General features: G+C 43.4%; 1 protein-coding gene across 4 annotated transcripts in view; it reads left to right on the forward strand.

The window, feature by feature from the left end:
* CNNM1 (cyclin and CBS domain divalent metal cation transport mediator 1) overlaps positions 1-12,270 on the forward strand; it is a 65,875-nt gene that overhangs the window by 18,898 nt on the left and 34,707 nt on the right. For all 4 annotated transcript variants that reach the window (XR_010661549.1, XM_065923071.1, XM_065923072.1 and 1 more), the window contains exon 2: positions 10,663-10,806. Coding sequence is in view for 3 of the 4 variants with exons in the window: in XM_065923071.1 (XP_065779143.1) it covers positions 10,663-10,806 (144 nt within the window). In the remaining variant the exon portion in view is untranslated. The remainder of the gene's footprint in view (positions 1-10,662; positions 10,807-12,270) is intronic.

A 12,270-nucleotide genomic window follows, 5' to 3' on the forward strand; every position in this document is an offset into this window, starting at 1 on the left:
CCCTTTCCTCCTTGACCTTGGCCTGCTACTGTCCTCTTTCACTCTGCAACCTTTCCTCAAGCACATCGGTTACACTTCCAAAACTCAAGGCCTTTACATCTTATGCTGCTGATATCCCCGAGGTATCCACAGGCCTCCCTACCTCACCGCCTTTAGATCTGTATTCATACACCAGCTTCTCAGGGACTTCATCTGGCATCCCTTGCCTAGAACTGTGCTACATGGTCACTCCGTCCACACAGTCCCTCACCAGTCTTCCCTGCTGTGCTTTTCCCATAGCCAGAGCAATAGAGTTCATATATTTATCTGCCTTATTATCTATCACTCCACGTACTAGAATGTAAGCTACAGGAGGAAAGTGATTTTGTCCATCGTGTTCACTGCTGCATGCCCAGTGCCTAGATGAGTGCTTGGCAGCAGTATATGTGCTGCTGCTGCTGCTAAGTCACTCCAGTCATGTCCGATTCTGTGCGACCCCATAGACGGCAGCCCAGCAGGCTCCCCCATCCCTGGGATTCTCCAGACAAGAGTACTGGAGTGGGTTGCCAATGCCTTCTCTGTGGCACATAGTAGTATTTAATAAATACCAGTTGGAAGAATGAAGAGGAAAAAGAATTGGAAGTTTATTGGGATTTTTTTTTTTTTCTAAATAGGAACAAAGGAAAGGAAGGTAAAAACTGACTCCTGAGTTACAACTCCTGGGTTAGAGTTGAAGGTCCCATTTGTTATGGTGGAGAGGGAGGCAGAGTGGGGATAGTGGGTCTTGGAGATCGTGTGTTCCTATCTGGATAAGTGATTTTGACAAGACAAGGAGCAACTCAGGCACAATGTCTAAAACAAGATATCAGTTCAAAATAGACTCTGATGTTAAGATATAAATTTAGTTCAGGAAAGAGGTGATGGTGACATTGAAAGGCTGTGCTGGGATTTTTTTTTTTTAATTGATTATTTGGCTGCATCAGGTCTTAGTTGCTGCATGCAGGATCTTCAGTCTCTAGTTGAGGCTCACCAGCTTAGTTGTTTACAGCATGTTGGATCTTAGTTCCCCAACCAGGGATCAAACCCACATTTCCTCCAGTGTAAGGTGAATTCTTAACCACTGGACTACAGGGAAGTCCCAGGGATATTTAACCCAGAGGAGAGAGAAGAGCAGAGGATCAGGGATTGGAGTGGAGGTTCTTAATTGCAACTGTCCACTTTAGAGTCACCTGAAGATATTTTGAACATCCCAGTGCCTGGACCACATGCCAGACTAATTAGGTCAGAACTTGCCTGGGTGGGACACAGTATCAATAGGTTTTAAACTCCCCAGCTAATTCCCACAGGCAGCCAGTGTCGAGAATCTCTGGGCTAAAGTCTTTAAGATATATTTATCTTTGTTGTTGCTGTTTAGTTGCTAATTTGTGTCCGACTCTTTTGTGACCCCATGGACTGTAGCCCGCCAGGCTCTTCTGTCCGTGGGATTTTCCAGGCAAGAATACTGGAGTGGGTTGCCATTTCCTTCTCTAATATTTATCTTCAGGTGAGGATAAAGTAAAGGAATTCACAATGGGAGCAGAAAAGTATTAGTCATAAGGGTAGAAAGAAATACAGGGTAGTCTTGGCCAGCTCTTCTCATACTCAACTCCATAAGAGTCATAAGAATCACCCGAGATCTTGAGGATCTGCAGATTGTGACTCAAACTGCCAAGCTCCCAGGTGATCCTATGATGCCTGGTTCAAGGGCCACACTGAATAGCAAGTGTCAAGAGCAGTGCTTCTCAAACTCTAATGTACATAAGAATCACCTGGGATGTCATTAAAGCAGCTGTCTGGACCCCACCCACCAAGATCCAGAGTCTATAAGTGCGAAATAGAACCCAAGAACCTGCATCATTTTTTAAATTCATTTATTTTAATTTAAGAATAATTGCTTTACAATATTGTTTTGGTTTCTGCATACATCAGCATGAATTAGCCATAGGCATACATATGTCCTCTCCCTCTGGGACCTCCCTCCCACCCCTTTAGGTTGTCACGGAGCGCTGGTTTGAGCTCCCTGAGTCATTCAGCAAATTCCCACTGGCTATCTGTTTCACATATGGTAGTGTATACATTTCCATGCTACTCTCTCCGTTCATCCCACCCTCTCTTTCACTGCTCCCTCATGTCCACAAGTCTGTTCTCTGTGTCTGCATCTCCATTGCGTCTCTACAAATGGGTTCATCAGAACCATCTTTCTAGATTTCCTGTATATGTGTTAATATATGATATTCGTTTTTCTCTTTCTGATTTATTTCACTCTGTATTATAGGCTCTAGGTTCATCCATTTCATTAGAACTGACTCAAATGCAACAGCCTGCATTTTGAATGAGGTGATGTGCAATGCTGCTGGTCCCACACTTCAAGTGATAGAGAGTCACCAAGACCATAATAAGAAAGAAGAGGCACTTGGGACTTCCCTGGTGGTCCAGTGCTCCCAATGCAGGGGACCCAGTTTCAATCTCTGGTCAGGGAACTGGATCCCTCATGCTGCAACTGAGACCTGGCACAGCCAAATAAATAAATAATTTTTTTTTTAAAGGAAGGAAAGAAGAGGCACTCAATACTGCCTACCAAATGAATAAAGGATATTGTAGGATATCAGAAAGAATAAGAATGTAGCAAAGCCGCTAGATTTTACAAGGTGAAGGTCATAAGTGAGGCAGAAACCATAAAACCATAAAATGATTTCTGCTTTCCTTGGTTCTCTATTTTCAAGCAGTAAGCTTCCCCCCAGCTTCTGTATTTTATCTTGGGAACAATTACCTTACCAAACTGCTGTAACTATTTTTGAAAGAGAGAGAAAGCAAATCAATTATTTGATTTTCTTTTCAAGGCATGGAAGGTATGCTGATAGGGTACTTGGGAGCTCTTCTCTGTGGATATGCCTAAACCATCTAGAAGCTACACTTATTAAGGACCTTTGGAGGATATTCCAACTTCTTCAAATACCAAAGTACAGTTGTAACATTGCTGACACTTATAACTTTCTTTAGGGCAAGGTTTCCAACCTTGACACTCCTTATGTTGAGGCTGTTGTAGAGCAACATCATCCCTGACCTCTTCCCACTAGATGCCAGTAACATCTCCTGCCCCAAGTTGTGACAAGCCAGATTGTCTCCAGACTGCCAAATGTTCCCTGGGAGGCAAAAATCAGCCCCAGGTGAGAATTACTGCTTCAAAAGCAATGTTTGAAAACCTGGTCACCCTTCTAAGAAGTCTGACTTATAGCTTGGGCATGTTGATGACAGATAGTGAAGACAGAGAACTACCAGTAACCAGTACTAGGACCACCCTTTGGATTCTTGGGGCAACAGAAAAGACTAATTTGACTCTCAAAAGTGGGAAATTTTATTGACCTCAGTTATACCAAGAGCCTAATAGATAGTGCAGTACTTCAAACTTGTCTCTTTGGTACAAAGCTGTAAGAAACCTCTTTCCAGGCTCAGCATGAAAGGGTCAGCTGCCACTCTGTGCCCTGTAGCAAAATACCATAACCACCACATCATATGAGAGAAAGCATTCATCAGCTTGCCACACAACTATCATTTGTCCAGGAGGTTATTTTCTCTCCTCTCATGAATACTTAACATCTTGTGACTTAAACCATGTATGTGGAAAGGATGAGGATTGTATTAGAAATCTCAGTGCTTGTTTCTCTTTTTCAGTAGAGGTCATCAGACAACCAGAGTGCCAGAGAGCCTACCTATAAACCAGTGGTTTTCAAACTTTAGCCTGCATCATAACCAGCTAAAAGCTTACTAAAGCACTGATCACTGGACTGTACCTCCTGAGATTCTGATTTACTAGGTCTGGAGTGGGGCCTGAGAATTTGCATTTCAAGTGATGCTGATAGTCCAGGGACCACATTTTAAGAACCGTGACTGTAAAGCAAGTAATAATTCTCAGACTTGGCTGAACATTGGTATTACCTGAGTAATGTTTTTAACTATTGGTGTCTTGGTCCCTTCCCAAACAAATGAAATCAAAATGTCTAGGCATGAGATCCAGTCTTCAGAGTGTATTTATTAGTTTCTCAGATGATTCTTGTATAGAGCCAGCATTGAGAAACACTGAACTAGGTGGAATGTATTCCAAATATTGTGGTACCTCTACCCCAGGTGGCCCTGCTTAATGACTTAATGAAGTCATTTAGTATGACTTAATCCTATATTCTTACCCCTTATGCTTCTTTGAGGATTACTTCTCCAGTTCCACCAAAATCATCCTAACACTGTGGTCCAAACAAGTCTTAAGCCATAGGTGCGTATTCTCTACTTTGTGTTTCATCAAGCTGTAGACAGCATTGGAGCTGAAGATTGCAAATCAGAGTCTGAGAGGAAATAGCCTAGAGGGCAGCAAATCAAGGCTTAAGGAGTCTACAGCTGCTGGAAGCCAGGAAAGGTGTGTCAACAGGCCAGATCAGCAGGACAGGACTGGGGCTTCTGCTAAGGCTGGATACCAGGAACATGGTAGCTACCAGTTCAAGCCAGTAACTACCAGTTCAGAAGTAGAACACTACTGAACCCAGAATGAAATGTATTCTTACAACAGAGACAGATGTTGCCTTAATTTCTAGAAAGTGCATTGACGTAAAATCCAGTTTCCTTATCTTTCAATTCAATCCAGAGATTTTCATCTATTGATGTTCAGTGCCACGGTAGTATGGTCAAGGGACATGTTAAAATACCTTATCAAGTGGTAGCGTTCATGAGTTTTCTATTTAAAGAATTGCCTTTTGCCTGATTGTATCTTTTTTTTAAGTGCACGCAGGCTTTCTCTATTTGCAGTGAGCAGGCTTCTCATTATGGTGGCTTCTCTTATTGCAGAGGGTGGGCTCTAGGCACATGGGCTCAGTAGTTGCAGTGGAGAGGCTTAAATGCTCTATAGCATGTGGGTTCTTCCTGGACCAGGGATTGAACTCATGTCCCCCTGTACTGGCAGATGGATTCTTAACCACTGGATCACCAGGTAAGCCCTGAGTCTTTATATCTTAATCAGATCAAATAGGGCCTTGGAATTAGCAAACTTAAATTTTTTCACTTTGACTATTTTTAGCAAAAGGAAGGGTGATTTTTCCAGGGACCCAGTTGCTTTGGACTTACCTATAGGCTGGGAGTGTGCAGAGCAAAGTACTGAGCAAAGCACCCTGAGCAGTTCAACACAGCGTTGCTGTTCTCCACGAGCCATCTTATTTATTATAGTGACGATGCTAAAGAAATAGTCTTTTTTAATTCTTCAAGTGAAGTGGGCACCCAATGAGAGAGAATCCTTTAGCAGAAGTTGAGAAAGAAGCTACCTTTCTTCAAAATACGCATAAGACACTTGTATAAGACGCATTTCCTATTGCCTCTCAATAGATTCTGGAGAAAGCGGGGCCAAACATCTCTAATTCAAAAAATGAGGGCTTCTCACAGTTCTCAGGAAATCTTCTCACAATGCCCATGACTCTCCTATACCCTGTATGAAACATCTTAACAAATTGTTAGTTCTGTATAAATGTTAATGTTCATCATCATTAACCTAAATTATTTCACAGTTCAGTTTAGTCACTCAGTCGTGTCTGACCCTTTGCAACTCCGTGGACTGCAGCATGCCAGGCTTCCCTGTCCATCACCAACTCCCAGAGCTTGCTCAAATTCATGTCCATCAAGTCGGTGATGCCATCCAACCATCTCATCCTCTGTCATCCCCTTCTCCTCCTGCCTTCAATCTTTCCCGGCATCAGGGTCTTTTCCAAGGAGTCAGTTCTTGGGATCAGGTGGCCAAAGTATTGGAGTTTCAGCTTCAGCGTCAGTCCTTCCAATGAATATTCAGGACTGATTTCCTTTAGGATTGACTGGTTTGATCTCCTTGCAATCCAAGGAACTCTCAAGAGTCTTCTCCAACACCGCCGTTCAAAAGCATCAATTCTTTGTCACTCAGCTTTCTTTATAGTCCAATTCTCACATCCATACATGACTACTGGAAAAACCATAGCTTTGACTAGATGGACCTTTGTTGGCAAAGTAATGTCTCTACTATTTAATAAGTTGTCTAGGTTTGTCATAGCTTTTCTTCCAAGGAGCAAGCATCTTTTAATTCCATGGCTGCAGTCACCATCTGCAGTGATTTTGGAGCCCACGAAAATAAAGTCTCTCACTGTTTCCATTGTTCCCCATCCATTTTCCATGAAGTGATGGGACCAGATGCCATGATCTTAGTTTTTTTAATGTTTTTCACTCTCCTCTTCCACTTTCATCAAGAGACTCTTTAGTTCTTCTTCACTTTCTGCCATAAGGGTGGTGTCATCTGCATACCTGAGGTTATTGATATTTTAAATTTCTTTCACAGATACCCAAATTTTTAGTAAGTTGGAAGGAAATTGAAATCAATAGGCTAGTGGTTATGAGAAGGAACTTGAGAAATTCTGCTAGTCTCTAGAGGGACAGCATTTACAGAACCACGTAGGACAGCAGAGGGGATCAACCAAGATTGAAGCCACTCCCTCACGTGTGCCATTTGGAAGTAAACAGAGCATTCATCCATGGGAGGAGAAATAAAGCATATTAGAAACCAGTTTTTGCCCAGCAAAAGATGAAAACACTTGCAAAATTTGAGCCCCACGGCCGCAGTTTTGAATACTCATAGGTCATCCCTCAGGGTTGATAAGCTCTCTAATAGAGACATGAACCTACTCCATCCCAGGCCCACAGCTCCCCAGCACTTCTGGGGCCCAGGAAGAGAGGAGTGCCAGGAGTTACGTCTCCAAGGCCAACTGCTTTGAGGGAAGGACCTGGGTCATGGGAACAGCTGGTGTTCTTGTCCCATTGTCAGCTCAGAACAGGGTTATGTGACTATTGATTCCTATTCCAGTCTGTCCCCAAGAAGCAATGACTTCCTTCATTTGTTTGTAGATCTCTATAGGCACTTGACGGAATCATAAAGGCTGATTGTGAATTATAAAGTATTTCTAAATAGATTACACAAGTACATTGTCTTGAATATCATATAATTAGGACTTGAAATCATTAGTCCCTGATGATCATATAGTTTGTCCTCATATTGACCTTGAAAGGTATAGACCAATGGTGGATTTTCACATGAAAGTTAGGACAGTTCTTGTGAAACAACACAAGATGTTGATTTACTTAATCCCATTATATGAACTAGCCTCTAAGTGGCAGGAAGTATGGCTGTATTATATATATTCTGGGCTCCGCATAACAAAAAATTATCCAATTATAGAAAATAATTTTAAGAAATCACTTTTCCAACTTTTTCCATTATGCTAGTCATTTGTTTTGTCATCTGCTAGCACATGTTAGCAGAAAAGTGAGAGCAGGTGCCAGAAGTTTAAGAACATGTGTTAAAAAAAAAAAACAATTTTAAATTGAGCACATCCTAACAATTAACATAATCTAATTTAAGCTACAAAACACTTCAGTCCAATCGGGCAGGATGTCGTTGTTTCAAAGTATAATTTTAGAACCACTGATTCAGTTTAAATGTTAATTTAAACACACTGTATTTTAGTTTTTAAAAAGGGGTTTGTCTGGTTTTAATATCATATATTACATAAACTGCGGATTTTTATTCAGTCTTAGTTCAGTTCATCAGGCACTTATTGGCTGCCTGTTGTGTAGAGAGAGCCCTGACTAAGTGTATGAGCCTTTGTCCGGAAGAATCTTACAATCTGAGAAAGAAACATAGGCCCAGTAGAGCAGGGGTCCCCAACCTCCAGGCCACGGACTGGTACCTCCTGTCAGATCGGTGGCTGCATCAGATTAGAAATAAAATTCACAGTAAGTGTAATGCACTTGAATCATCTCAAAACCATTCCTGTCCCCATCCATGGAAACATTGTCTTCCACGAAACCAGTCGCTGGTGCCAAAACGTTTGGGGACTGCTGCTGTAGAGGATACACACATTATAAGTTAGGAGAAGCAGCAAATTGTGATAAATGCTTTAATGGAGTTATCAAGGGCTTAGAAACACAGGCAAGGAAAGTTTGGTTCAGATTCAGAATGGGGCAGATCCAGGAGAGCTTTCTTGAAGAGCTGGCCCTGAGCTGAAACTTGAAGGTCCGATGGAGACAGAATGGGAAAAGGAAACAGTGTGAGTAAGAACCTGGAAAATGGATGTGGAGGAATTTAGGAGCTGGAGGTAACATGGTTCCTCTGGAGTACAGGATATTTGGAGGATGTGGCGGGGCATGCAGTTAGAAAGACAGGGAGGTGCTACATTTTACAGTCTTGAGAATACCAAACTAATGAGCCTAGATTTGACTTTGTGCACACTAGGGAGGCTGTTTAAGCGGGGGAGTGGCCTGATCAAGTCAGTTTGGGAGTAAGTCGCAGGATGAGTTGAAGGTGGGGAGGAAATTAGAGACTATTTTTGAGTGATATAGATGCCATCTGTCCTGTTAAAAATCCCAATAAATATATCTTCCGATTTGAGGTATTTGATACAGAAATTCATGTTGTTTAAATTTTAATGGTTAATTATGCACTGGCAAGCTTACTACTCTGCTATTTCTAGCAGTGGGTGAGCAAAAGCTTATACAGGATAGCAGTGATAAGGCATGAACTTCCTTTTTTTGGGGGGTGGGGGGCAAGAATAGCATCTGAATCAGTACCCTAGATATTCTCCTAATTTAAGGAGATGTTCTCTTAGCCAAGGAAAAGAACCACCCAGATTGTCCTTTTAGAAACAGATCCAGAAAATGCATCTATCAGTGGATGAAAATAAACCAAGGTGAAGCAGGACTCTTAGGTAAGACAGTCTCTAGGTTAGGACCAAAAACTAGTTTACCTGGGTTCACAAAGTCTAGCTTTGCCACTTACACAGACTGTAACTTTAGGCTTATTAGTTAACCAATCTGTGCCTCAGTTGTTTCACTTGTAAAAGAGGAATAATAATGGTAATTGTCTCAGGGGTTGTTATGGGGATGGAACGAACTGATACATGTAAAGTGCTCCAAATGGTACCTGACATGTAGTTAGCTCAATAAATGTTAACTATTGCTAGTCAGTTGTTGGGCAGTAAGTTAATGAAATGCCTGTGACACAGTTTATACGGTGCCTCTACACCATGGAAACCTCCCTGCCCCTACTCCCTAACCACCCTAGTGACTCTTTGTGCAGCTGATCCTGGACACATCCACTAGGTCATCTGAACTCCACAATCACTTGATGGAAATTGATTGTCCTAGTTAACTGCTGCTATTAACAAGGCACCTCAAAACTTGGAAGCAATAAACAACAACCATTTTATCATGCTTGCAGATTCCTGAGTCAGGAATTTAGTGGGAGTTGCTTATCTCTGCTTCACAGTGATTGTGCTGGTGGCTAGAAACGTCTTAGATGGCTGGGGAGGATGCCAGCAGGTGGGGCAGGATCCACTGCCATAGAAGGCTCCTTCTCTAACCTGTCTGGCACTTTGGTGAGAAGGCTGAAAGGCCAGGCTTAGCTGGGACTGTCACCTAAGCACTACCATGGGTCCCCTTCACCACGGTGGCCTCAAGGTAGTTGTCAGACTTCTTAGAGTGTTTCTGCAGCAAAAGCTACATGCCTTTTATGATGCATTCTCAGAAGCCTCATTGCAGACACTTCTCTGTTCTCTGAGCTTCCCTGGTGGCTCAGGTGGTAAAGAATCCGTTTGCAAGGCAGGAAACCCGGGCTTGATCCCTGGGTCAGGAAGATCCCCTGGGCTTGGAGAATTTCATGGACAGAGGAGCCTGATGGGTTACAGTCCATGGGGTCACAAAGAGTCAGACACAACTGAGCAACTAACACTCACTTTCCCTGTTCTCCATTGATTGAAGCAGTCATAAGCCTGCCCAGACTCAAGGGAGGAGATTAGACCACACTTCTCAATGGGAGGCATATCAAAGCCTCTGGGAGCCACATTGAAAATCGCCATTTGAATATTATCCTCTAATGCTGGATGAGAAGCTTGAGATTCAGTACAGGTTTAATGTACTGGTTTGTCCAGGATGAGTTGCACAGAGAGTCACTAAGATAGTTAGGGATGGCGGTGGGGAGGTTTGCAGGCTTCTAACCTAGTTCTTCTAACTCCAAATTCTAATTCTCTCAATTAGATTATTCATCCTTCATCCTCCTCCAGCTAAGATATACTTTTTAATACAGGAAAGTTATAGTAAAAAAAAAAAAAAACAAAAAAAACAAAAAACATTTAAATGGCATTGTGTATATCAGGTAACTTTCTTTTTATTTATTTATTTATTTGTGGTTGTACTGGATCTTTGTTCCCACACATGGGCTTTCTCTAGATGCAGCACGTGGGCTCTAGAGCACAGGCTCAGTAGTTGTAGTACACGGGCTTAGCTGTTCTGAGGCATGTGGAATCTTCCCAGACCATGGGTCAAACTCATGTGCCCTGTATTGGCACGCAAATTCTTAATCACTGGACTACCAGGGAAGTCCAGGTAACTTGCTTGAAAAGAAATAGTGATATAAAGTATAAAGTTTGCATTTATAAGAGGTTGTACACACACTTCATATTTTAAAGAGATCCTGGAATGAGTTCAGTGGTTCAGTCCCAAGATTGGTCAGAGAGCAATTTAGGATCATTTTCTCACAAGGAAAGTTCTCTGAAAATATCCCAGATGCTTAACTGTGACTTCCTTTGTCTCTAGGAAAGTCTCACCTGGCCATTGTCCAGCGGGTGAATAACGAGGGAGAAGGAGATCCCTTCTATGAGGTGATGGGCATCGTCACACTGGAGGACATCATAGAGGAGATCATCAAGTCGGAGATCCTGGATGAAACTGACCTCTACAGTAAGTGGCTCTTGTCCAAAGTCATCATATTTTCCTCTGAGGTTCTCAGAGCTGGCTTAATTTAATGGAGAGTGTGAAAGGGCGTCAGGACAAGCCCCAAGTGTTGCTGTGTGTCAGCCCCCTCCTGCCAGGGGCTGGCAAGATGCTCCAGCTTGAACCACGGCTGAGTCACTGAGAGTGTGCTAGCTAAATGTTTATCAAGAGAGAACCTTCAGGAACAGAGCCAAGACTATGAGGAGACCTCCTGGCCTTTGGATGCAGGAAAGGAAGTGCACCTCGGATGACCTCTCTGCCCTTGTCTCTGTCCCCTGTGTTGTTCCTGGTTTGTCTCTTTGTCCACCTGAACACAGACCCCGGCATCCCTAGGGGTTCCACTCATGATTCACTCACAACAACATCAGCGTACTGTGGAGACTCAGGACATCACCCAGCACTGCTGCTGCTGCTGCTAAGTCACTTCAGTCGTGTCCGACTCTGTGCAACCCCATAGACGGCAGCCCACCAGGCTCCCCCATCCCTGGGATTCTCCAGGCAAGAACACTGGAGTGGGTTGCCATAGCTTTCTCCAATGCATGAAAGTGAAAAGTGAAAGTGAAGTCGCTTAGTCGTGTCCAACCTTTAGCGACCCCATGGTCTGCAGCCTACCAGGCTCCTCCGTCCATGGGATTTTCCAGGCAAGAGTACTGGAGTGGGTTGCCATTGCCTTCTCCATCACCCAGCACAACCTAAGCCAAACCTAAGTCGTCCTTTTAGACGTTGCGCTTGTCCTATGTGTGTTTTCAACCCTGCTGCCTGGTTTCCCCACCTCCTCCCTTTCCACCCCTGGCTCTGGTCCTTGCTCCCCACTTTCTAGTCTTCTTACCCTCCTCCCCACTCCCCCTCAACAACACAGGTTCCTCCCTGCGATAGTGACTGCTTTTGCTACTGAGACTTATCAAAGCTTTGCTCACAAACATTACAAAGGCCTGCTTTCCTCAACAATGGGAGTGTTATCAAATCCATGGGAGTCCCTAGGCCAGTAAGTGTCCCCTCCTCCCAATTTCATCAACTGGGACAGCAGTCCCCATTCTCCCCTCAGAGAACCCATTCCAGATCTGTGTCCTTAGTTTGCTGGAGGCAACTGTTCAGAGACAAGCTCCTAGCAGAAAAAACTTCAAGACTCTAAGGCAGTGAGTGGTGCAGAAAGAGTGCTTCCCTTTGGGGTGAGAAGAGATCAGACCAAGGTGGGCCAAGCCTTGATGAAACATAGTAGGAGCATCACAGTGTCTGCTGCTGCAGTGGAACCCTGGCCTGGCTCCTCTCCTTAAAATAGGGGTTGATCTCTCCATCCCCCAATCCTTTTCCCCTTCTCCACCTCTGACTATCACTCTGCTCTAGATTTAGAAATCCCAAGTGTCTCAATAGATATATTGGTGAAAACATTCACACTGAAGTGTTAGTGGCTGATGTTAATAGTAGTGACAA

Source organism: Muntiacus reevesi, chromosome 2 (genome assembly GCF_963930625.1).
Source record: "Muntiacus reevesi chromosome 2, mMunRee1.1, whole genome shotgun sequence".
Taxonomy (NCBI): domain Eukaryota; kingdom Metazoa; phylum Chordata; class Mammalia; order Artiodactyla; family Cervidae; genus Muntiacus; species Muntiacus reevesi.